At 34.0% G+C, this 25,020-nt stretch overlaps 1 protein-coding gene across 5 annotated transcripts in view; it reads right to left on the minus strand.

The window, feature by feature from the left end:
* Positions 1-584: 584 nt before the first annotated feature.
* LOC135208415 (glutamate receptor ionotropic, NMDA 2B-like) overlaps positions 585-25,020 on the minus strand; it is a 1,060,362-nt gene continuing 1,035,926 nt past the window's right edge. For 4 of the 5 annotated variants that reach the window (XM_064240560.1, XM_064240561.1, XM_064240557.1 and 1 more), the window contains 2 exons: positions 9,564-9,617; positions 585-6,761 (listed from right to left, as the gene is read on the minus strand). In XM_064240560.1, the coding sequence (XP_064096630.1) occupies positions 9,566-9,617 (52 nt within the window). In that variant the 3' untranslated portion in view covers positions 585-6,761; positions 9,564-9,565. The remainder of the gene's footprint in view (positions 6,762-9,563; positions 9,618-25,020) is intronic. The other variant, XM_064240559.1, reaches the window with a different exon arrangement.

Consider the following 25,020-nt stretch of genomic DNA (forward strand, 5'->3'; position numbering starts at 1 on the left):
AAGGCGAGTCACTGACGGTCGTTAGTTGTTCTCGTGTTTGGTGGCTAAAGCCAGTTAGACGACGACCTACTGTCCATTATAATTCCCCTTGTTATGCTTATTATTTCCGAGGTAGACCAAATTGGATATTAAACATTTGTAGCTTAATGCTTGTAGTATATAAATCACGGTGATGTGACGTAAATTCACTCGTGTGTGTGTGTGTGTGTATATATATATATATATATATATATATATATATATATATATATATATATATATATATATATATATATATATATATATAATATATATATATATATATATATATATATATATATATATATATATATATATATATATATATATATATATATATATAATATATATATATATATATATATATATATATATATATATATATAATATATATATATATATATATATATATATATATATATATATATATATATATATATATATATATATATATATATATATATATATATATATATATATATATGTATATATATATAATGTATATACATGTATGTATGTATAATATATATATATATATATATATATATATATATATAAATGCTCGCGTGTATAATTGAATCTCGAAAATATCGAACGTGATGAATTTGGAAATAAACAAAATCCACGTAGGAAAGACAAACGATGGTGTTCAAGGCCTTTCGACTTCTTGCCCTTTACTTATTCTGGTAAGTAAAGGACAATAAGTCGAAACGCCTTGTAGAACTCCCTGGTTTCTCTTTCCTTCGTGAATATATATAGTTAATTAGTTTTTAATAAACACCACTCTTCAAACTATTACCTAACCAGACCTAGAAATTTACTAGTCTCAAAACGTCAGGCTAATTCAAACTAATTCCCCTAATCTCTACAATTAATCACTATTGTATCTTCTTATAATTGATCAAATTTATATAAAATTGTTGTATTTAATAATAGTAACTCAGGACGCGTACTCTAGCCTAATAAAGTTGTTGCAGAAGGATTTAGTGAGAAAGTTCTATAAACAGTATTATCTCAATAGTATTTCAGCAGAAGCTAATGTATATTGCATTGTCCCAGAAAAATGACAAAGAAATTGATTTAATTTGCATTTTTACTGTAAAATTCTGGCTGCGATTTCATAGAAATGAAAGCAACTATTGCGAATTCAAACAGGAAATGCTCAGAAACACAGTTTCCTAAAATGAAATGGCACTGTCGCAGTAGCATTAATTCAAATTATTGAGAGCAATGATATTTCTGCAAAACAATACCGCCAGAAGTTTATGTAGATAACATTTTCACACTGAAGTGTTAACGGGAAATTGAATGATCATCGTTGCCGTATGACTGACGCTGAATAACCAAAGACTAACATATCTGCATAAAAACTGAGTTGGAGGAAGCGGTGTTGATTGTGCCCTACTGCCTGTATCCCTCTCAAAGGTACTTCAGAATATCTCGCGAAAGACGAGAAGGAATAATCGACCTTTAACAGTTAAAAATAAAGTGTTTCAGTTTCTTGATTTCATCTATCATTTGGAGTAACACAGAGGACAACAATAACGCGTCTTCGAAGAGGCTTATATTAATATATAGTTGTATAAACATATATGCAAATATACATATAAATGATACACATAAGCATACTTACCACACATATAGCATTTATTTAGAAAAGTATGCAGACACGTGCGTCTATCCGTGCATACATGCGCATGTTACACAATCATTTTTGTATGTGCTATTGGATACATGCGTACACGAGTTCACACATTGATAAATACATGCGTAGGTGTATTCATGTATGAGTATGTCAACACATACGTATATATGCATATATATTTTACTCAAGAATAATGGTTCATACCTTATTGTCTATAATAGTAAAATCCATAATCTAAAATCATAGAAGATGACGCTGTGGGTCCTACTGAAAATGACTCAATAAAAGTTAAAAAATGAGAGGCTCGTTCCACTTAAGCCTATAACCAGCACACCATCATTATCGTCATCATCTGTACGTTAGTTTCCTCATACTTCTTTTTCATTCATTGTTCTCGTATGTGCACTAACTGACACAGTGTTTAGCACTGCTATATCCCATAGCGTTACAGGGCCCTTGAGATACATGACTCGGAGTTTTTTGCTAGCATTAGACGTAAGGTGAACGCGCCTCTGGATGCCCTAGATTTATCGACTACAAAATGAATACACGCAAAGAGACACGTATGACACTACAGGTTGTTATTTCCCTATGTGGAGATTTCTAAACAAACATGTACATCATCTACTATGTATATTACAAGCGTTTTTATTTCCCATTTTCATCTTTAACCCGCGAAGGTCCACTTAGTAGCAGGTTTAATCAGAATGAATTCAAGGATTTGTGGGGCGCTAGGAGTCAAGCCAACAGATCACCATGACCAAAGGAGGAAGGCGCGAAAACGAGACGACAAAACATATCGAGATGATGTCATTCGTTGATAACAAAAACAAAACAGAAGCGATGTGCTCATACTTTCATACCGGAAAGTGAAACAGTAAGTAGTATCAGTACCCACACACAACCAAAAAAAGTTTTACGTGTTTAGCATCCAACTCAAGATAGTTTATAAAGTTACTGGAAACGATTGAAAAATTGGATTTAATATAAATTTACTATTGTCAAATATCAGCTTCAATGCCAAGCTTTGGTCCCAGTGCTTGGCCTTTGGCCTAAATTCTATATTCAACTCAACTCAACTCAATGCCAAGCTTTGAACCCAGCTGTCACTGCGGTTGCTAGAGGAATCAGTTATCATTCCCCATCAACAAAAATTTCCCACTCTGGAAATCCATCAGTAAACCTAAACTACAGAGTCATGTGAATGGCCTATGCTTTAGCGAAACCTGGCAAACTCGAGGGGAAACTCATAGGATTTCTTCATCTGTATTGACCGTAGTGCTTCATTTAGTTTGATCAAACGCAAACTAATATTTGCTCTAATTATAGATAGCATCTGCATGGAATAAATAACGCCATGGTTTGTTTTCTTGTTTACATAATTCATACATATTAAACAATTAAGCTTCCGGCTCCTACTCGTGCCATTAGAATAAAGTACCTTGGCTGAACGAAGACTTACGAATTTATGACAAAGCTGATATTTAGCAGGGACGATAAAAAATCGACAAATGAAAGAAAGGAAAAAGAAATAATGTCAATAAATGCCTAAAAATATCTAAGGAATCCCGAATTTGACCACGAAAGATTCTTATGAATGGGTACAGGGAAAGAAAAGTGGGCTCGCTTGAAAAACGATGGAATATCAAGACTGAATGTCTATGTATGTCAGTGTTTGAGGGAAAATTTCACATTGAACAAGGACGGTTAAAAAACCCCTTCGATGATCTCCCTTGACTCCTATGTATTTCATAGTAGTGACCTGCTACTTGAGGACCAGTCGTGGGGATCATGAGAGAAGCTAGGATCCCTATGGTACATCGACAATCACTTGGCCAGCCTTCAGCCTTGTGGAGGAGCAGCAGTCACCGCAAGCACACAAACAAGAATTAAAAAGTGATGTTAACCACCCAAGAGTTAATCAACTTGGCTCATTTGGCAATGAAGAGCCTCAGACGCAAACGCTGATGAGTGTTGGTCGTCTACGGAATCAGAGGGACCGGCGAATTAGGTAGTTAAGGTCACGGAGTCGGTGCTGGGCAGGATTTCGGGGAGAGAGAGAGAGAGAGAGAGAGAGAGAGAGAGAGAGAGAGCCGGGATCTTAACTAGAGGCTACTTATTATTCTATTTAATCAATGAAATGATCTATTCAAGTTACTCGTTATATCGATCTGCAATCGGATTAAAGGGCCAAGCAAAACATTTTATTTCGATTGTAAAATTGGGCATTATTATTACAAAGGAAACTTCAAGTATCTGCCCATATATTTAAAAAAGAAGAAAATAGAATAAGCTTTTCACTGTTGGGTATAAAGAAATATACATTATTGTTGAATGTAAATCAAAGTTTTACCAAAATGGTCAATAGGGCGGTGAAGGGCCAGTAACGCAATGAATTTTACCAGTTAAACCGTATGTATTTATTATCATGTATTTTTGTTTATCAATAAAGTCGAACCTTCACAATACATGCAACGTTTATATTTGACAAATAAACAATTCTCAATTATTTCAGCGACTAGAATTGGGTTTATACGTCTCCGATGAACAGTACTAGATTAAATTTGTTCACAAATCTGGCAAAATGATTCTTGCAAAGAGATACGAAGTATGATAAGCTAAAGCCCTGTTTGGCGAAAAGAAAAGAGATCTTGGCTACTCTTGGCCATGGAAGGTATAATGAGCAGGACATGAAACTCAAACGGCGTTTGTGCGTCTGTGGCTCAAAATGGCGAATGAGCTAATGATAAATGACTGCAAGTATAAAAATGGATTCATATGTATATATTTTAGGGCAACTCAGGTCACTTCGGTCCTCCATCTCGTGACATTTAATGAATGATTTCGTGAATGTCTCCTTTATCTCATGATTTAAGATGCAATGTTATCAGCTGTATACAAGAATGATGTAAGGTTGGTTGGTGCTCAAGTCTATATCATTTACAAAAACATACAAGAAATTTATTTTCCAAACTAAACATAAGATTATTCAATATTCCATTCATCTGGCTTCCTTTTATATTACATATTTTCACATTAATTTTCCATGTACTTTCTCTTAGTTCCCTAATCTGTTATGTTCTTAAACATATCTATTTAGTTCAGTAAATGATATTAATCTCATGTTAGCATTCGTTGCCACTTTCATATCTGATTACCTTCTTTCTCAGTACATCATGAATTGATTGTTTAAAAACATTGAAAACAATAAGGATTTCCTAGAAGAAAGAATCACTAGGAACATAAAAGAAATGGGTTGTAAGGAAGTACAAGGACCTAGCTCAACAAAAGAATAAAAAAAAAAAATCATCATTTCTATTAAAACAGAATACAGGAGAACCTTTACTGGACAAAAGTAAATGGTTAGTTCCTCAAACTTTTCCTTTATGAAAGAACATATCACACTCAAAGAACTTCGTTACAGGATACACAATACATTTGTGAACTATAAATGATAACTTACAAACGCAAACAACTCTACGCTTTTTCTGTTTATGATTATGACGATTCCTTACACTGTCTTGATTCATACTTTTTTTTTTATCTGCGTTATACACATTGGGTGCCTCTTTTCCAAATGTATGTACGTTTATATGTCTATTTTCTTTTTTAGTCTTTGAACGAAATGATCTCTGGTACAGGCAGATGCTTATGCTCTAATGATAACAATAATGATATCAGTAATTTTCACCCTTCATATGGATCAATGAGCTTTTCACAATAAGAAAAAATCATAATTTTTATTTAAACTATTAAGTTTTTAAAACTAATAACATTTTCTTTTACTTCACACGGAGGTCCAGGGAACTAAAGCAGTCTATTCGCACCAAACTGTATAACGTGATAGTTGTCAATATTCATTTTTCTTTAGCACTTCTCAAGAGGCAAAACAAAATAGCTCCAAGTAAGCATCTTTTTTTTTTTTTTCTAAATTAGATAACATAGCATTTATAGTCTTAAAATTTATTTGATTTTTTTTCTCTATGGAATTCATTTAATTTTTTGTTAGTTTATTATGTGAAATTTTCTGTTTTGATTATATTTCCCAAATTGTCATTCGTGGGACCCCTTATTTCCTCGCACTTTTGTTTTCTCTCAATTGAGATGTGAGGACCGAAAAAATGATCCTCTTTTTTTTTTTCATTGATTTATTTTTTTATTTGAATTTCATCTAAGGTTTATAGATATATTTACACTTCAATACACAACAGAGGAAGCAATGAATAAAATTAGCAATGTCACACACATTTATGTATATATATATATATATTTATATCAGCCAATAAATGGTGAACACGTCAATATATACCTACGAAAGGAAGAAACAAAGTATATATAAACGTTATGGTGAGCTTATTTACATTTGGTGGTAGAGGAGATGAGGACGCCACCAATAGCAGTTAAGGTTCAGAAACGTCAGATTATTCGTCTATATATAGTTTCAATAAGAAACGAGAGAGAGAGAGAGAGAGAGAGAGAGAGAGAGAGAGAGAGAGAGAGAGAGAGAGAGAGGAGTCCGGGCGCGTATTGTAGTGGTCAACTCGAGTGGAATCAAGCATGATGAACTTCCCAAGCCGAGTTCTTCATATATTCAAATTCATTTTTCTCTCCTTTTTTTCTCTCAAAATTCCTTTGCTACAACGCCATTATCCACTTTGACTATCCCGTTTTTTAACTGATTAATAGCTGGGTTGGCGAAGAAGTAGGCCACAAGGAAATAGAAGATGGAATAAAATGATCTAGTAGGTGAAGGAGTCACTGAGGGAACGTCATCAGGCGAGATCAGAGCCCAAATTGACAGCCACTTACAGACGTCTCGTACTAAGGAGTTGGAGAACCAAGAAAGCTTAACTTGATGCTTTGCTATACTTACGTAATTACTTTATTTTTTTAAATTAGAATCCCTAAGAGCCTAGAAACGTGGTGGTTTATTATTAAACGCGTCTGATGTTTGTTATATAAATGCATTATTCCTACGTCTACATTCTTGTTTGAACTTTGATTTACAAATTGGTTATTTACACCTTTTAATATCAAACCTTTATACCTTTATAATACTGTCTCCATCTCCGCTATTTCTCTAATGTCAGACGATGTTCTGCAAGAGAGAGAGAAAAAAGAAATAAATTTAGTTCATAATGAATATAGCAATTTAGTCACCAATATGCAACCATCAACTAGAAAGGAATAAAAATACATGAAAATATCTAGTTGATTTTGCATCGCAAATATAAATAATTAACACTTGCGTTTTGCTGCTAAGTTTGTCTTTCTGCTCTAATGAAAATGATGAGTATTTTTTATGTATTATTTTGCATATATCTATTGTTTTACTGTTTATATAGGGTCCTCACAAGAATATATTTGTTGATGTGTGCATGCATATATACATACATTGTATTAGCATATAGATATATATGATATAATGATAGATATAGAGATGATATATATATATATATATATATATATATATATATTATGTATAATATTATATATATATACTATATATATATATATATTTATATTATCTATTTATTTATATATATATATATATATATATATATTATATATATATATATAATATAGTATATGTAATGTCAAGTTGTCTCCCTTACCTTACAATTTCATTCTATGTACAAATCCATAAGTCATTCCTTTGCTGTACATACTTGCACACGCACCACCATTCTACACTTGAAAACAAACATTCACATCACTTAATATACATGTAAAGGGTAATCATACACATTTATCATATGTGTATATCATACATGTACACTATACATGTCGGTATGTTATACAAAAATGTATCTATAGATGTCGGCGTAAAACAGTAATATATATATATATATATATATATATATATATATATTATATATATAGTATATATATATATATATATATATATATATATATATATAGTATATATATATATATATATATATATATATATATATATATATATATATATATATATGTAATGTATGTCATCTCCTTTTGCATACCATAACAAAGACATTATATTCCTATTCTAAATTCTAATCCTGGTAAGTGCTAGATAGTAAAAGAGAATTCCTACTAACATTGGAGCATACTAATTTCAGGCTCAGAGTAGTATAGAGCCAATATCACAGAAATCCTCGAGAACATGCAGTCTACATTTCATGTCAAATTGTGTTCATCCAAAATAAAATCTTGGCTAGTTGCTGAATTCTCGACTGAAGTTAAATTGTAAAAATTAAAATAAAAAAAAAGCTTTGATAACCTTAAAAACAGATTTCAGTTGTTGACAGGAGTAGAAAATGCCACCTAATTACAGGTCATAATTAAACTAGCTGAAATATCCCAATATTCTTTGTTATGGAGTGTCTCTTATTTTCATTTGGTTTTAGAAGTAAAAATTTTAAAACATTAAAGGGTAGGGAGGTATGACGAGATCAATTATAGTTAGAGCATGGAAACATATATCATGTTGTGAGAATGCAAAAATAATGATGATAATAAAAAAAGACTGGAAATTAAGTACATAGTGATACAACCAAAACAGTCAAACGTGCGGGTGTTTTCAGCCTGAATAACACTGAACGGTTGCTGCACATATGATACTGTTTTTTATGCACAAAACCATATATATATATATACAGTATATATAGATTAGTAAAAATAAATTCAAACATATTAGCAAACTTCATAAGGGAAAGAAGCTTTAAGTTTTGGAAACAAAACACAGTTAGCCGTTAACCAGACCTTTCTCTTTAAAGGAAACATTGATAAAATGCTTAGAGGGAAAAAGGGTCAGTTTCTGTGGATTAGCAGACTGTAACACTTTATGGAGCTCGAATCCTTTAAAAAAAAATGGGGGTAAGGAATCCTCAAAAGAACAGAGCTCTGGGAAAATCAGAAACAGACGCCTTTAAAAGACTTGTTTTAATAAAGAAAACTTGAAGTTGTTCTTTGTAGGTCTATGTTACAAGGAGCGACAATCATTCATAGTACCAGATGCAAAAACGCAGTTCATATATCAGAGATGGATAGGTTTGTGAAATAAAGTGACTGAAACAAGTCAGTTTTGCCGGATCGGGTGAATGAATGCCAAGTGACGTGTGGCATTCTCAGACCTCAATCTATGAAATGAAGAGTAAAATCTTCTCTAAAAGCATTAGAAATGGCACTGTTTTGTTCTATGTCCCGTGAACGAACAATCTCAAAAAAGCATCTAATTAAAAAGGAAAAAATAAGATTAATTACAACATGCTTTGCTAGGGTAGGTAGAAAAATTTGTCTCAAGATGATCAACTCTTCCGGAAAGAAAGAGATCTCGAACAAAAATTAGACTATAGAAATGTATCTTTATGCATCACTGAGCAAAACTGCTTTCATGCATTTTCGAGAATCTTTTCATTTCCATTTGAGTTTGTTAAAAGACTGAGATTGCAGCAGAAGAAAGACAAAAGTAGAAGTAGAAGTAGCAGTGTTGGGGGGTGGCAATAGCCGTAGTTGATTTTTGTGTTTTTGTTTGTGTTTGTGTTTAACCCCTTCGGAAAGGGGTTGTTGTGCTTATGGTAGGTAACTGTGAAGGCATCGGCTATAGCCACTGAAGATCTAGGTGGTACTTGCTGCTGGTTGTGGAAGTTTGGGGGAGGTTGGTGGTGGCAGCATCAACTCGGCTGAAAAATGATCAGTTGAGTAATTGTATTGTGTTTTTGTAGGTTAAGTGATGAAAACCAGCAGCAATAGTAGTTAAAGAAGTAGTGGTAAGAGTAAGAGTAGTAGTAGTAGTAGTAGTAGTAGTAGTAGTGGTTGCAGCAGCAGCAGCAGCAGCAGCAGCATCAGCAGCAGCAGCGGCAGCAGCAGCAGCAGCAGCGAGAATCATGCAAGAGGCATTTTGGGGATCACCTACAGTCAAACTTCTGTTACGCGGCCCAACAAGTCTCCCGCGAATGGTTGGCGCGTCCTGCAATGTCGAGGATTGACCACGTATTACTTTTAAATATCGGATGAACAACAGGACTTAAGTTTAGAGATAAAAGGCATCGCATATACTGGAAAGAAAAGTTTGTATGAGCCCAGGATTCCAATTGTGCACCGCAATTTAAGGATGTGTCAAGTTCGGGATTAGTGGGTGGGAATAGGTTCAAACAAGTTCGTATTATCAAACACGTTGTCAATGGTTTTGCGTGCATTCCAAATGACTCAAGTTCTAATAGTGCTACTTGCATTTAGTTTATTTCATAATGTGTGTGTGTGTGTTATCATTTAGAGTTAAGATTAAACGTCGCAAGGCCTACCTTTTGTGGATCATTATTTAAGGAACACAAATACTTTTTAATTACAGAGAAGGAGAAGCATTCCGTTTAATTTAGGAAATGGAAGGCCTATACTGTTTACATAATACGAACCACAATGACGTGGGGAGATGCTAGCTTAATGAAGGATATACAGGATGTTTTGCTAAATCAGACTCACTTCTAGAAACGCAGAGAAAGAAAGGCATTCTACTGCGCAGCTTAAGACAAATAAGAAGCCACATATTATTAAGTAACAACATTTTACAAAATTTAAGAAGTCGAATATTAATAGATGATTAAAACGATGAATACTCTTACAATACGATGAGCAAAACTATGATACCACATCAAACTATATAACAATGATTAGCTCCTTAAATCAAAAGAAGTAGTGCTATTATTATTATTATTATTATTACAGTAAAAGGAGTTAAGAGGGTCTCTACAGTGAATACTTATCAATCATGAAGAGTAATGTGGAGTTATCATATAAGAGTGCAACACCCTACAGAATTAATTAACTTACAAGACTTAGTGCAAAGAAATGCCCCTGTGAGCAGACAATGACTGAGATGGATAGATAGGTACCGGGGAGAGGAAGGAACCCTGAATCGAATGAAGCTCAAGCTAAACATTCCCGTAAGAAGCTCCTCGGCCTAAATGAACACAGCACGGTGACTGGAGACTATCTTGATGACCTCGTATACAAATGAAAACCCAAATTAAAATAGAAGAACTAAAATGAAATGGACAAGCTCAGACGGAATAAAACAATACGAAAACAAAATAAGCAGAAAGAGACAAGTGAAATTATGATTTCAGTCATCGTGAAGCTACGTGGAATGTCTCAGAAGAAAGAGAAGGGACATTGACTAGACAGCGAGAAGTTGGAGGAAAAGAATAGGCAACCAAATGCTTGCATGCTCATTATTTTCTGGAACTTCAGCCAAGTAATTGGATTATATTTTAGAGAGAGATTCAGTTAATTAGGTAGGACGAATGGCGATTTTGGGGTCCCTTTTCATCTAATAAGCTGAAATGGCTGGGACTTCATATTCAACTATGGGAAGACGACTCATGTTTTCGAAATTAATAATACTTAGGTAATAAGAAAAAATGACAGCTCCTACTGTGATCGACAATATCTGAAAATGACATGACCTCGTTTCCAAGCATCGCGATCCATTCACTTCACAATTCATCGAATGAATGGCCCATTTATGCCTGAGTTATGAATGAGGACTTCTCACATCACTTTCACTGAATGAATACCTTCATAAATTTCTCCACTAAATGCCAAACGATGAATGAATGCCTTTTCAGTTAAAAAATGGAGTTAACTTATTGGTTTTCTTAATTTTCCTTAACGTAAACCATTTTAAATTATGTATTCCCTTTACGGCCTCTGAACGAGTCACCATGAGCATCAACTAGAAAAGTAAACAAAGATTATGATGATGATGATGATGATGATGATGATAATCACAATTTTCTTTCTCTTGTTTTTCTTTCTCATTATTATTATAGAAAAAGAAGCATTTAGTGGTATATAAACTACTCATGGAATCTAACGGTAATAAAGTTACGTATTTCTCCAACAAAATTATCAATGCATAAATCATCAGCTGCTTCTATGTGTCATGGCAGCCACTATTTTTGTATTAATCCAAATGGCTTGTGTATAAAAATAGCTAGAAAATACTGTAGCAAATAATGAACTGTTTCCATATCAAACAACTGTTTTCGTAATTAAATCATTTTTCTTAAGTACTTCATTTGAATATTTTTGTAGAGCACTTGGAAAGTAGGAAAAATACCTTAAATAAGTTCATAAAAACTATAGTGCCATTTTTTTTGCCTACACACAACTCACAGTCTTATTAAAGTTAATGAAAATCAAATCAAAAGAATCATCTTTGCTACTATCGCCGTATGATGCTTCCCATTTTAGTTTTAGGTTTAAAACAAATAGAGTATAGATAGGCGAGTAGCATATATATGAAAATATGGATTAGTTGCGAGTTTATTATTGAAATAAACAACAATTATAAAAACGCCGAACTGAAGCAAAGCAACAGTAATTAGAAATGAGACTGTCAACATTACTGAGCCTTAAATCATTTGCAGATACGAAGTACTTGGGGGAATACGGCCAATGTTAAGAGAATACCGGAACTAGAGTTTTAAATGTAATTAAACTACTAAACACATGTCATCTACAGTTTGCAACATATATACTGGCGACACCCAGCCAAGCTAGCAAACAAAAAAGTAACGAAATTGCCCAGAATAATATTGTATTAGCTTATCCTGGTATTGCGACATTATACGAGAAGAAAATACGAAGATTATTACCAAATTTGAAAAAAATAAAATATATATGAGCAGATCCATCGAAAAAGGAGGCAAGTTGTTATTTTCAGAAACAGACACAGGTAAAACCACGTTTTCCAAGTATCTTATAAAAACAATGAATGAGGTTTAGAAAAAAATTAAAAAGGAGGTAATTTTGTGAAAGTAATACTTGTGCGTATACGGTGGACATATACATGAACAATGAAGAGAAATTGTACACTAAATGTAAATGGCAGTTTTTATTGTCATTTGTACAAGATGATAATTACACATTGAACCTTTAACATTACATAATACATTTTTAAAGAAATGGTGAGGGTGAGGGTGGTGATGATGATGCAGATTATTATTATCATTATTATTATTTTCAGCAATATTAATTCATACCCAGCAGAGTTTTTTTTTAACTGAAATTGTCCAAGAAATTACATGAAATGCTTTGAATACACTGTCTTTCAATGAAGTTAGAGTTTTACATGAACACCAATAACAAATACTGTTCAGTTTTCCTACAGGCATGCACGGTAGCAGAAACAATGAAACGTTTCATTCCAATAAAACAGGAATTATGTAGAATTAAAATCACAGATAAAAAAGTAGATTTTACACAGAGAGAACCATAAAACAAAACCTCTTTAATGAAACGAATCCCTCAGTTTTGTCCGCTGTTCACTTGTCATGTTTTCAGTTTGTCGCTTCGATGTCCTTGACAGACATGTATGTACTCAGAGCTCTGGTGAATGAGTCACCTTTAAATTTGGAGTCATTTCAAGTAGAGGGAGGTCATTTATTATCAAAAAGTATTAGTGTAGTTACATATCAGGTATCAATAACACAGCAGACAACGAAGATATTATACATCAAAGAAACGTGATCATTTAAAAATAATTCGGTGGTTGAACTCTTGAAACCTGTTACAAAAGAACGAAACCTAACGAAAATGTGGTCAAAGTCAACACAGCTGCTTTGACCTTCCAGTGGCGTTGCGTTTTCTCATATAATCGATGCTCACATAGAGAATTTCATATACGAGATGAAAGTACGCATCAATCGTCCTCAATTTTATTTATATTTCCCCCCCTAATATCCTCCAATCGAATACTACATCCATGGTGTTCTTCTTGGTGGGATTATTAACAAACAGGCGAGCAAAGCCAGGGTTGATATGGTCCAAACCCACTCCTTAGAAATGGAGACGAACAACATTTTCTAATAATTTCTCAAAAAACTGGCAAACGTTTACATGAGATAACATATCAACAGAACAGAATGGCCTGCAGTTAACTCGTACTTGTATGCTGTATATTTTGCCATGTATTGCACACTAGATTAGGCTACACAGTTTTTTTTTATCGAGAATCCAATAAAAATTACCAATATCCAATAAAAGAATGTATCTTCAAAATCGACGGCAGTGCGATAGTGTAATATTTTGGAACATCTTATATTGCAATGAAATCTACTGGAGAAGACTTTGCGAAAACACTTCATATATGCAGTGCATTATGTGAATCTCGAAGTATATTTTAATGCTTCTTGTTGTTACGTCGACGTCGAATATTCGTTGACATAATTTATATAATAAATCTTCAGATTGGTTGCAGTCTAGGATTTCTTTTCTTTCAAATTATAACCTAAACGTATCTATCCAACAATTTATGTCAAGAGCCAGTGAGCAGCTTTTTCACTACTATAGCTTATTTGCCAAATAAATATATAGGAACATCACTTCTACTTCATACATTACGATGACAAACTATTCATAATTAGTGTTTTTCTACTTCCATTTCTTACCATACATCCCTGTTTTAATCAATTCTACAGGTTCCATAGAAAAGATTTCAGAGTTCTATACTGCTGATTCCCCACAATATATTTAGAGTAATGAGAATGAATACTGATATGTTTTCTTTTGTGGCTGTCTATCTAAAACAAACCATAACTCCGAAGAGAAACTTATAAAGTTTCGTTGCAATTTGTGTTAATGTCATCTATTACAAATCATGCACGAATTGAAATATACACACAAGAAGTAGATAAGCAATCACTCGAGACGAAATTGGGTCATATCTAAATTCTTATCAAACAACAGTACAATACAAGTAAACAGTACGGTCAGCGATAAGCAAGGGCTAATATCAATATTAGGTAACTGTTAGGAACCACAGAGAAAAGGGCGTCATAAATTTAATTTTTTTTTTCCAAAAAACTTGGTTACTTTAATGAGGAAACATCCTGAATTCGCATAGATTTCCTGAATTAGGGAACACGAACAGTGATCTGATGTCATGTGTCTTAGGACACCTGCCATCAGAAATCTTAGAAAAAAGGGAATATAAACGGACTCAAGTTTCATAAATTATTGGGGAAAGTAAGAATAATAACAATGACATCAGTATTGTCCATTTTTGGGGGAAAATAAAGAGTAACTGATGTCATTGATTACTGCAATTTCATCAACAGTATTTTACCAGTATTTAAGTTGGAGTGTAAAATGCATCCTATTTTCTAATACTTAATACATTTCCATCAAAAGAATATTACAATATTTAGGAATTCAAGCAAAGACCATTTTAAAAGCCATCGGGAACTGTTTATTCTAAATACATGCCTTTCGAATTCACCCACCCACCATTCTATATTTCTGTGCAAAAGTTGGTTATTTAGCATTTGGCATTAAAATGGTTCGCAAATCGGATGGACTGTGATATGTACCTAAAACTCCAGACTCTTTTATATTAGATATACTGTTGTATATCAATAGAAAAATTATTATAACAGTATGATATACAAGGCAAAGTTTTTGAGGAGGAAAACTAAATACTGCATTGCAGCATCTTCCATGTAAATGTTAATCTCATTTTCTTTATAAGTACGTTATATAACTTTGTTAAGAGATATTGAATGATTATAGAAGATGAGTCTTGTTTTGATTCTTTCTTCCTTAATTTATTATTATTATTATTATTTTTTTTGGGAGGGGGGTGGCATGAGGAACTCGTACCAACAGGTAACCAATATTTATATAATAGTATATGTGTGCCTTAATGAAGGTGGTAGAAGGGTGTCTCTATTCTGACTATCCGATGGATCAGTTTTTAGAGAGAAATAATAACGAAAATAAAAATTGTAGAAATATTAACAACGATAAAATGGTAGTACGTGATTACTTATACTACTATATCTGTTTGACTCTAAGTTATGATACTCCATGGATCTGGAATATATATAAAGCTGGAATCGTTATGGCCAGCCCAATTTAGACTCCTCGTATGCATGGGACATAAAAATATATTCTTATTAATAACACACACACATACATACACACACACACATACATACATACATACATAATACATATATATATATATATATAATATATATATCTATATATATATATATATATATATGTATATGTATATGTATATGTATATATGTATATGTATATATATATATATATATATATATAATATATATATATATATATCATATATATATATCTACATATATATATATCTATATGATATATATATATGTATATATTATATATATAAATTTGGAAGGACAGAGATTAGAAAATACATTTCTGGATTTCAAACAATAATTCGGATTTTGCTGGAGTTAAACAGTATATCATTTAGATATTCACCTTATGACAATTTCAACGGTACCTCAAACTTGTACAGTACTTCAGGCTTCTACTTTGCGATGAGTTTGAGATTTAACTGAATGAATCCCAATACAATTCCCTTCATCCGCTATAATACTGATAACTATTCGAATGAATGGCTGGCTTCCAGACAAAGCAGCTGGCCCAAATCAAGTTAACAAATTCATTTTATTGCAATCCTCACCCCGTGACAATTCCAACAATTTCTCAAATTGCATAATTGGATGTCAATTATTCCCAAGATGTAATGAATTGGATATTGAACAATATTTGTGGCTTAATATTTGTGATAAAGTCACGTCTATATACGTGACATAAATATGTATATACATATATATATATATATATATATATATATATATATATATATATACATATATACACGCGCGCGCGCGCACACACACACACACACACATATATTATATATATATATATATATATATATATATATATATATATATATATAAGGTGATATCAAAATGACATACTGTTTAACTCCATCAAAATCCGACTTATTGTTTGAAAGCCAAAAATGTATTTTCTAATCTCTGTCCTTCCAAATTTAAAGGCCCGTCAGATTTTACTATGAGAGAGAGAGAGAGAGAAGAGAGAGAGAGAGAGAGAGAAAACCGCTGACAACATGAGTCCCCTTCCCATTTCTACTTTGTATTAATTTCTAATAATTTTGTTCCACCCTTGATAGGAAACTATAAGTAAAATAAAAGGGAGATGATATAACCTTTTATATTTTTTTAGAATCAGTTCCATGTCTGTTCAGTGTGGAAAAATCTTTATATTTGTCTATTATTCGTTAAGGAGGGATGCAGAGTTAGGAAGACTTAAGATCGCATCTGTATGGCTGTTTTTATGTCTGTTATAAAATACCCCGCGGAGAAATTATCCGTGTAACTACACTCACTTTTTGTGTATTTCACAACAGGGTTGACATCTGTTCATTGGTGATATAAGTGAATGAGCGATAAGAGCGGTTTTACTATATTCAGGGTTGAATTGCGGAATAAGAGCTTTGAAAAGTTTATTTTTCGGAAAATACTACGTACTTTAATAATATACTAAAAAAACTTAGGAAAGGTTGGCTAAATCTATCAAGAAATAGATAGAACCGAGAGACGTGACAATGGTGAACAAGCAGACCGCCTGGAAAGTCTTTCTTAAAAAACACTATTTGCTGCAGGGAGAAAAATAAATGAAACTCAAGAGCAAACATTCCTAGGATTATGCATAATTAAAGCCTGCCCTCCGGACAACATTTTATGTTAAGTTTGATAATAATTGAAATAGTGGTGGTAATATCATTACACGTACTAGCAAAATACCAAATGTGAATAATAATGATGTTAAGGGTATAATAATGTTTTTGGGTTTTTAACTCGTACATTAGTAGTTTTAAGGGATGAATCCTTAAAGCGTTTACGGGTTCAAATACGTTATCCTAGTTCTAACAGACGTTAGAACATTACTTAGTTTGTTGAAAAAGGGTTTTATACTGCAATAGACATGGCTTTTTATAATACGGAAAGTTAAAGAAATGAAAGGTTCTCGGCACGAACATTATTAATTCCTGCGAGGAAAAAGAGATTATAGTAACCAAATACTTTTCGTACAAGGCAGTGAAATTTCAAAGATAGCTATGGGTAACAGTGATGACACCAAAGGTAGCTGTTGTTTAAGAGATTTGTGTATTATTGATGGCCCTATAGTTCCTTCTTAATAAATTCATAATATAAAAAAATGACCGATTCTCTTTTATCCCAGGTACCTTGCTGCTGTCTCCTAAAACATGTAAATTCATAAAAAACGCTGGTCAGTTCTTTATGTTTACTCTGGCGAGTTTACTAAGAGACTAAAGTGCGATATATTTTTTAAAGACGAATCTGGTGAACTTGAAATTTAAGATAATAAATTCAGCCCTTAAGATAAATCATAAATACCTATACTCTGTTTTTTTTCATCTGTCCATCCGCCTGTGGTGTTTTTGTATGGTAACACTGCGTCCCGGGCTTTAGATAGTTACATTCAGCTTACATTCAACGATTATAATAATATCCTATTTCGAATATTAACGGTGTAATTCGCATACAGTAAATTATTAAAACACTTTTCAGTTGCAAATGTACACCCAGATATCCTTTTATTTACCTAAAACTTACAAATAGCGTAACTATCTAAAGCCCGGGACGCAGTGTTACCATACAAAAACACCACAGGCGGATGGACAGAAGAAAAAAAAAACAGTGTATAGTCCACGTACACTACATGGTGTATATTGCATAGATACCGACTGGTCGGTTTTCTATGTTTCAAGGTCTTGAGAAGACTTCCATTAGGGTTTGTTTTCTATTTGCAGACAAAGAAAGTTTATTATCGAATAAATTACTGATTTACTCATGATTTTATTCAACATAAAAATAACTATGTTATCCGTGGTTTGAGTATCGCATGCTGTCTATGGTTGCACTGCAAATCTGAAGTTATAAAAAGGTGATCTGCTTACGAATGAAATGAGTCTTGGTACAAAATAGAAATCATAAACATTGAGATATGTGAAATGTGTATAACATTTGAAGTACTTCTGACTGTTCCACACTCTTTGGGGAAGTAAAGTTAATCTCTCTCTCTCTCTCTCTCATCTATCTCTCTGGGTCGCGTCTCTCGTCTCTCTCCTTTCTCCTCTCTCTCTCTCTCTCTCTCTCTCTCTCTCTCTACTTTGGTGCACCAGCACCTAATTCGGGGAAACCGAAAGTAAACATTATTATTTATATATATATATATATATATATATATATATATATATAGAGAGAGATAGGATGAGAGAGAGAGAGAGAGAGAGAGAGAGAGAGAGAGACGACCGAGGACCCGAGAGAGAAGAGAAGAGAGAGAGAGAGAGAGTTCCTTTCTACAGATTAGCAACTCAATGATTCAGAGAGTTGACGTATTCGTCGTTGATTAATGTGCGAAGGATAATTATAGTAAATATTCAAGCCCCAGAAATAGCAGTAGCACTGAAAATGGAGCAATGACAAAATTGCGTTTCCGGGACAAAGAAAATTTGTTCTTCGTAGTTCTGTCTACCTATCTATATATCTTACTGCTCTCTTACTCTGTGTATATATATATATATAATATATATATATATATATATATATATATATATTATATATATATATATATATATATATAGATGAGTAAGAGAGACAGATAAACAGAGAAATAGACAGAACTACGGAGAAAAATTTTTCTTTGTCCTAGAAAAAACACAATTTTGTCACCGCTCTATTTACAATGCCACTGACTATTTACGCTTACTCGTGGAGTAAGCCTACTAACTACTTTGTTGTTGTTGGGAGGGGTTAGGAAAGCCTAAAAAGGTCTGAAAAGGTGTTTAGCGTTGAGTTGAAATAGCATAGATACATGAATTTTAGAACAGGATATTTATGATTTATTTGTTAGAATAAAAATGTAATGTTTACAACTTGTGCTTTCTGCGAAAATCTTGGACGCGTCCCGAGTAAGCTGTAGGTCGTATCACGCCTTGTTTGGGCTTGATATATAATATAATTGTTCTTCTCACATTAATCAATCATGAATACCGTCAAATGTTTAAACCATGGAATGAAATATTTATTTGTGCATCACTGATGGACCAGATTTTAAGCAGAAAATGTGTTCATGGAAAATACAAAGTGATGTACAACGTTTCAAGTATTTAGAGTTGAAATTCTCACTTTAAAATGCTGTCATTTCTATTAGGCATGCATCACTAAAATGTTATATCGATTAATAACTGAACTTTTTTCATTTATAAACTATATACTAGCTGATCAACCCGACACTGCCAAGGAAAACACTGAATGACACCCAATAAACCCAATAAACTCTCTCTCCTCCCTAACACAATCTCTACTCTCTCTCAGTTCCTCTCCCTATCTCTCATCTCTCTTTTCTGTTAAGATAGTTGCTTCAATTACATCCCCCATCATTTTGGGCATCTTATATTTCACTGTTTCTCAACCCCCTTTCATATCAGGGCAGAACTTGGATTTAAAGGGCATTGGGGATGTTACTACTCATTTCAACAACCTCGAAAACTATGGATTGGATACTAATATCTGTAATTTTTTTACATTTCAACATCCCCCCCTCCCGTTATCACCCCAGCATTCCTATGGGGCTGAACTTGGACTTAAGGGCATCAGGAGTGGAACTATTCATCTCGTTGACCTTGAAAACTATAGATTAGACACTGATATCTGTCAGTTTTGGTATTTTTACATGTCACCCCCTTCTCACCCCACTGCATTTGGTGCCAGTAATGTCTTAACCACTACAGTATTCTTCTCCAGATAGTGAGTCATATGTTTACCGAAATGAGGTGTTATAAATCTGTAGAGTTTATTTAGTTACTAAGTCTAAGGATGGGAAGCACTTCCCATCCTCATCCTCTTTAGTGCCCCTTGGTGCTAGTGATGTCTTACCCCTACAGTATGCTTTTCCGTATAGTAAGTCATATGTATACCAAATTTGGCTGAATTGCTCAAAGTGTTTCAGTTATGCTGGAACATACAATCATACATATATATACACACATGCATACATCCACACACACACACACACACATATATATATATGATATACACATATATATAATATACACATATATATAACACAAATGAAAAGGGTTCAGTTATCGACTGATATAAGCTTTCAACAGCACATGCCTAAAACTAGAAGTAATACTGTTTAAAAATTAGAATTTCAACACGAACCCTGGAAACATTGAACGTCACTTTGTATTTTCTATGAACACACTTTTCTGCTTAAAACCTAGTCCATCAATGATGCACACCTACTAACCATTTCCACACCTGCTAACCATTTCAAGTCCGTTGTCGAATAGGTTTTCTTGAATATCATTTTACATATCAGCTGTATGATATTTTGGCACAGCATGTTTTAGACCATCCGGTAATTTTGGGCAATATAATGAAGTACCAGAATTTATTGATTACGGCAATTTACTCTTGAGCTTTTTCCATTTCCTCGACATTCGTTGTAGATATCCGAAACCTGTTCTTGGCATAGCTAAGAGTTAGGAGAGAAGCCCCGCCCACTCATTTCTCTCTGTCTCAAACTTATGAATGAAAGAGCGCACTGCGGTTAGGCTTTTTACGTTTTACATATCCAAATTAGTTTACACATTCAAGTTTATTTGTATTTCATTGTTTTAAGAGGTCCTTATACCCTCATGGTTAATTTACAGTATACAGGTGCAGATGAGTAGACCAACGGAAAATTAGAGTAGCAATAGTTTAATGGTTTTCAGGTATGTTTACTTAGTCGTCCGATATGCGTAAACATCTATTGTCACCCATAGCTGCATGTGTACATCCATCTAACTTTCTCAGCAATGATAAACATGTTACGGTATTATCGTCATGATGTCGCAATGCATTTGCATTACGGCTGTTCGCTGCATATAATTCAGGTACCGGAACATGACTGAATGATTTTAAAATTCTTTCATCAAATTGACAATTGTAGCATTCAGTGGAAGGATTTGTTGAGAATTCTTTCCTTCGTTTCGCCGCAAAACATCATTAGTGGCGACTACCATGGGGAGATGAATGACCAAATTATTGTTACTGCGATGGCTGACATCGCTACTTTTACCATCGCTTCCTGAGCCATCGGTCCTGGTAACAGACAATGCGCCATACCATACCAAGCTAACAGAGGATATTCATTGACCCACATCTGCAATATCGTATAATCACAACTGGCCCACTACCACTCCATTCTCATGGTAATAAAACATACACGATACATAAACGTTTAGAAACACACAAATACCTATATGAATGATACTGCATGGGATTGGTTATTGTCGGTCTTTCTAAGCATAAAATGCCGTATCGTAGCAATCTCTTTCATTCATAAATTTTGAGACAGAGAGAAAGGAGTGTTTGGGGCTTCTTTTCTAAGCGTTTAGCTAAGCCAAGGACAGGTGTTGGGACAAATACAACGAATGTTGAGGAAATTGAAAAAAGTTCAAGATTAAATTGCCTTAATCAATATATTCTGGTACTTCATTATATTACCCAAAATTACAGGAGGGTCTAAAACATGCAGTGTCAAAATATCCAGAAGATACACCTGATATATAAAAAAGATATTCAAGAAAATTATACGATAACAGACTTGAAATGGTTAGTATTTGTTTCATTCCATATTCTTTTTCAAACTAATCCATTAAAAAATCCTTCGTCGTAGATACATCCATTTGGTCATGTATATATTTCATCCTTCCACGGGCATCTAAGTTTTGGCTAAAGAGCAACGTTCATTTTCCTCTCGTGATGTCCAGAAAACTAGCATAGAAAGCAATCTCGATGACTTTGAACTGGAAGGGATCGTTGATGCTTAGGATATAACCTCGTAATATTTTGTGCTAAAGCCTCATCCTTACCGAGGCTTTCTTTGCTTTACAGTCTGATAAAATGACTGAGCGTGAACATCTTAGACAAAGACCTAGATTCTTGGTTTTATTTAACTGTTTACGTAGACTAGTATAACAACGACTATGTTTGCCGATGAATATTCTTTGGGCAGCTTTCTTCAGTGGTTCCAACGTTATTTGTACTGGGTTTTACTGCTATGCGGTTCTTTGTCAATATGGTAAGCTTTTTAGCTCAGAAGGCTTGGAAATCGTGCAATCAATTAAGCTCGAATAGGGTTTTTTTTTTTATCTATTATTGAATACGAAATGCTAATTGCTACGGTTGGTTTTCTCATTGTCACGGTATATTTTAAACACGGTAGTGGAGCAGAGAAAATAATTTGTTCACAAAAATACTTCAGTGAAGGATATAAGCATGAAATTTGGTATTTATCTTCTCCATAGGCCAATTTTTGAAAATTACTGGGTGTCCACTCAAAATTCCCAAATGGCTGCCATTTTTCAAGATGCCTCTAGTCATGTTTTTATGCATTTATTTTGGTTATACACATTTTAGACAGTCGCCAAGCAAGAGTAAAATATATATCTTTTACAGATTTCATATAGCATATGAAGAAAAATGGCATCCAATATGGCATGCAAAACCCTTAAATAAGCACGTCTCAGGAGTTAGTAGGCATGGAAAAATGTCTTCCTATTCAATATAATAGTTTGCAAGTCGATATATAATTTAGTTGGGGGTTTTATCACTAGTTTTAGTTTAAACCAATGAATGTTAGCGCACAACCAGGGTACATTGGTGACTTCATTGCTGTGTAACCCAGCATGGAGTTCAGTGTCAGATAATCATGCTTTGCTTACGCTGTATCTAGCTTTGCTTTACTGTAATTTAGTGTCCCAAATTCTGTCTAATAGCCCCATATCAATTAGCTTGTAAAAAGTATATATATAGTTAGTAGATCTAGTTAGACAGCCACATCTGAACTGACAGGAAGTGTCAGCACATCAAAGCCGAGCTAAGGGTAAGTGGGGCTCTGCATGGCTTGTTCATGTACTTACCTGGATGGCGTACAGACCACTCAGGACTTAAATGGCACTAGGTGAATGAGCGATTGGGCTAGATGTAGGGTGACTGAACCTAAATACGTCGGTGTGTATATCAGATTTAAGGTGGTAAAAGGATAGTCCCTTGGCCTTAGTCAGGAGCTCATAATGGCAAGTGTCAATTCAACCACAGGCAAAAGGAAGACCGACTGGAGCAAATGTTGTCTTTGCCAGGAAAACTAGAAAGATGAAGGTCTAACGTTACCCTTGGCACCTTTACATCATAATCCTGAATATGATGGGTACATAATGATTTCAACCAATGTGCTGTTGTTCCAGGATTGGTGAAATGCTGCTTAACTTTGACCCAGCAAGGCTGGATTACGGCAGTAGCACAGAGGCAACACTGCAACAAAGCATTGCAAAATACCACAAGAGCTGTAGGGTCATGTTTGATTATGCAAAACTTGATCATCCACGAAAGATAAGATCTATAGTTGAAGGAAGTGAAACACAGGAAAACTATGCTAATCAGTGTTAAATGAGTCATGACAACCAGCATGCATTTTTTTGTCAAAATGTATCACCTGTATCAGATCTTCAACAAGTAATGACCATGAATCTCAATAGACTATTTGAGTGTGCATACACAATGATGCTAAATTATTTGCAAAACTAGGTGCAGGTGATGCAATTGCACAAGAACTGAAATACCATCTTGTTTGTCTCACTGGCCTTTACAATAGGGAAAGTTCCATCTTATAAATCTTGAGAAAGAACAATGTCACAGTGAAGAACCAGATGTATATCCACTGGTTCTATCAGAACTGGTTAATTATATAACTGAAACCAGCTTGAGTTCCGATGGTCTTGCCATATTCCCTCTTGCAGAAATATCCCAATTATACCAACAGCACTTGGAACAATTGGTCTTTGCCTCACCCGCTGTAAATACAAGATTAAAGGACATTTTGTTAGTAGAAATCCCTGAATTTAGATGCACACAAGAAAGGAATAAATGTACCACTTGCCTTGCAGAAAGATGTAGCTTCAGACCTATCTCAGGCATCTGATTACTCACATACACTTGTGATTGCTAAAACAGCAAAGATACAGAGGAAGCATATTCTGGATCATCAGTTCACGTTTGAAGGATGCAGCAATGATGCCATACCTCAAAATCTGCTCCAGTTCACTAGTATGGTCGAACATGGAGCAGACAGTCTCAGCTAAGGCTTGGCCCAGCTCCTGCAGTACAACTGCTTCTCAAAACAGATGTAAGGAGCAAGTGTACATCATCACTCAAAGGATAGGGAAACGCCTTCTCCAGTGTTCAATGGCATGGCCATCTATGACAATACCAGGAAGAGAGACCTGGTCGAAATGCTTTATGATCATGGAATGAGCACTTCCTATGACAGGGTGCTGGTGATATCAGTCTGACTGGGAGATGCCACTGTCACTAAGTATGTGGAAGAGGGTGTAGTCTGTCCACCTGTCTTCAGAAAGGGTTTGTTTATCA

The sequence above is a fragment of the Macrobrachium nipponense genome, chromosome 35 (assembly GCF_015104395.2).
Source record: "Macrobrachium nipponense isolate FS-2020 chromosome 35, ASM1510439v2, whole genome shotgun sequence".
NCBI classification, from domain to species: Eukaryota; Metazoa; Arthropoda; class Malacostraca; order Decapoda; family Palaemonidae; genus Macrobrachium; species Macrobrachium nipponense.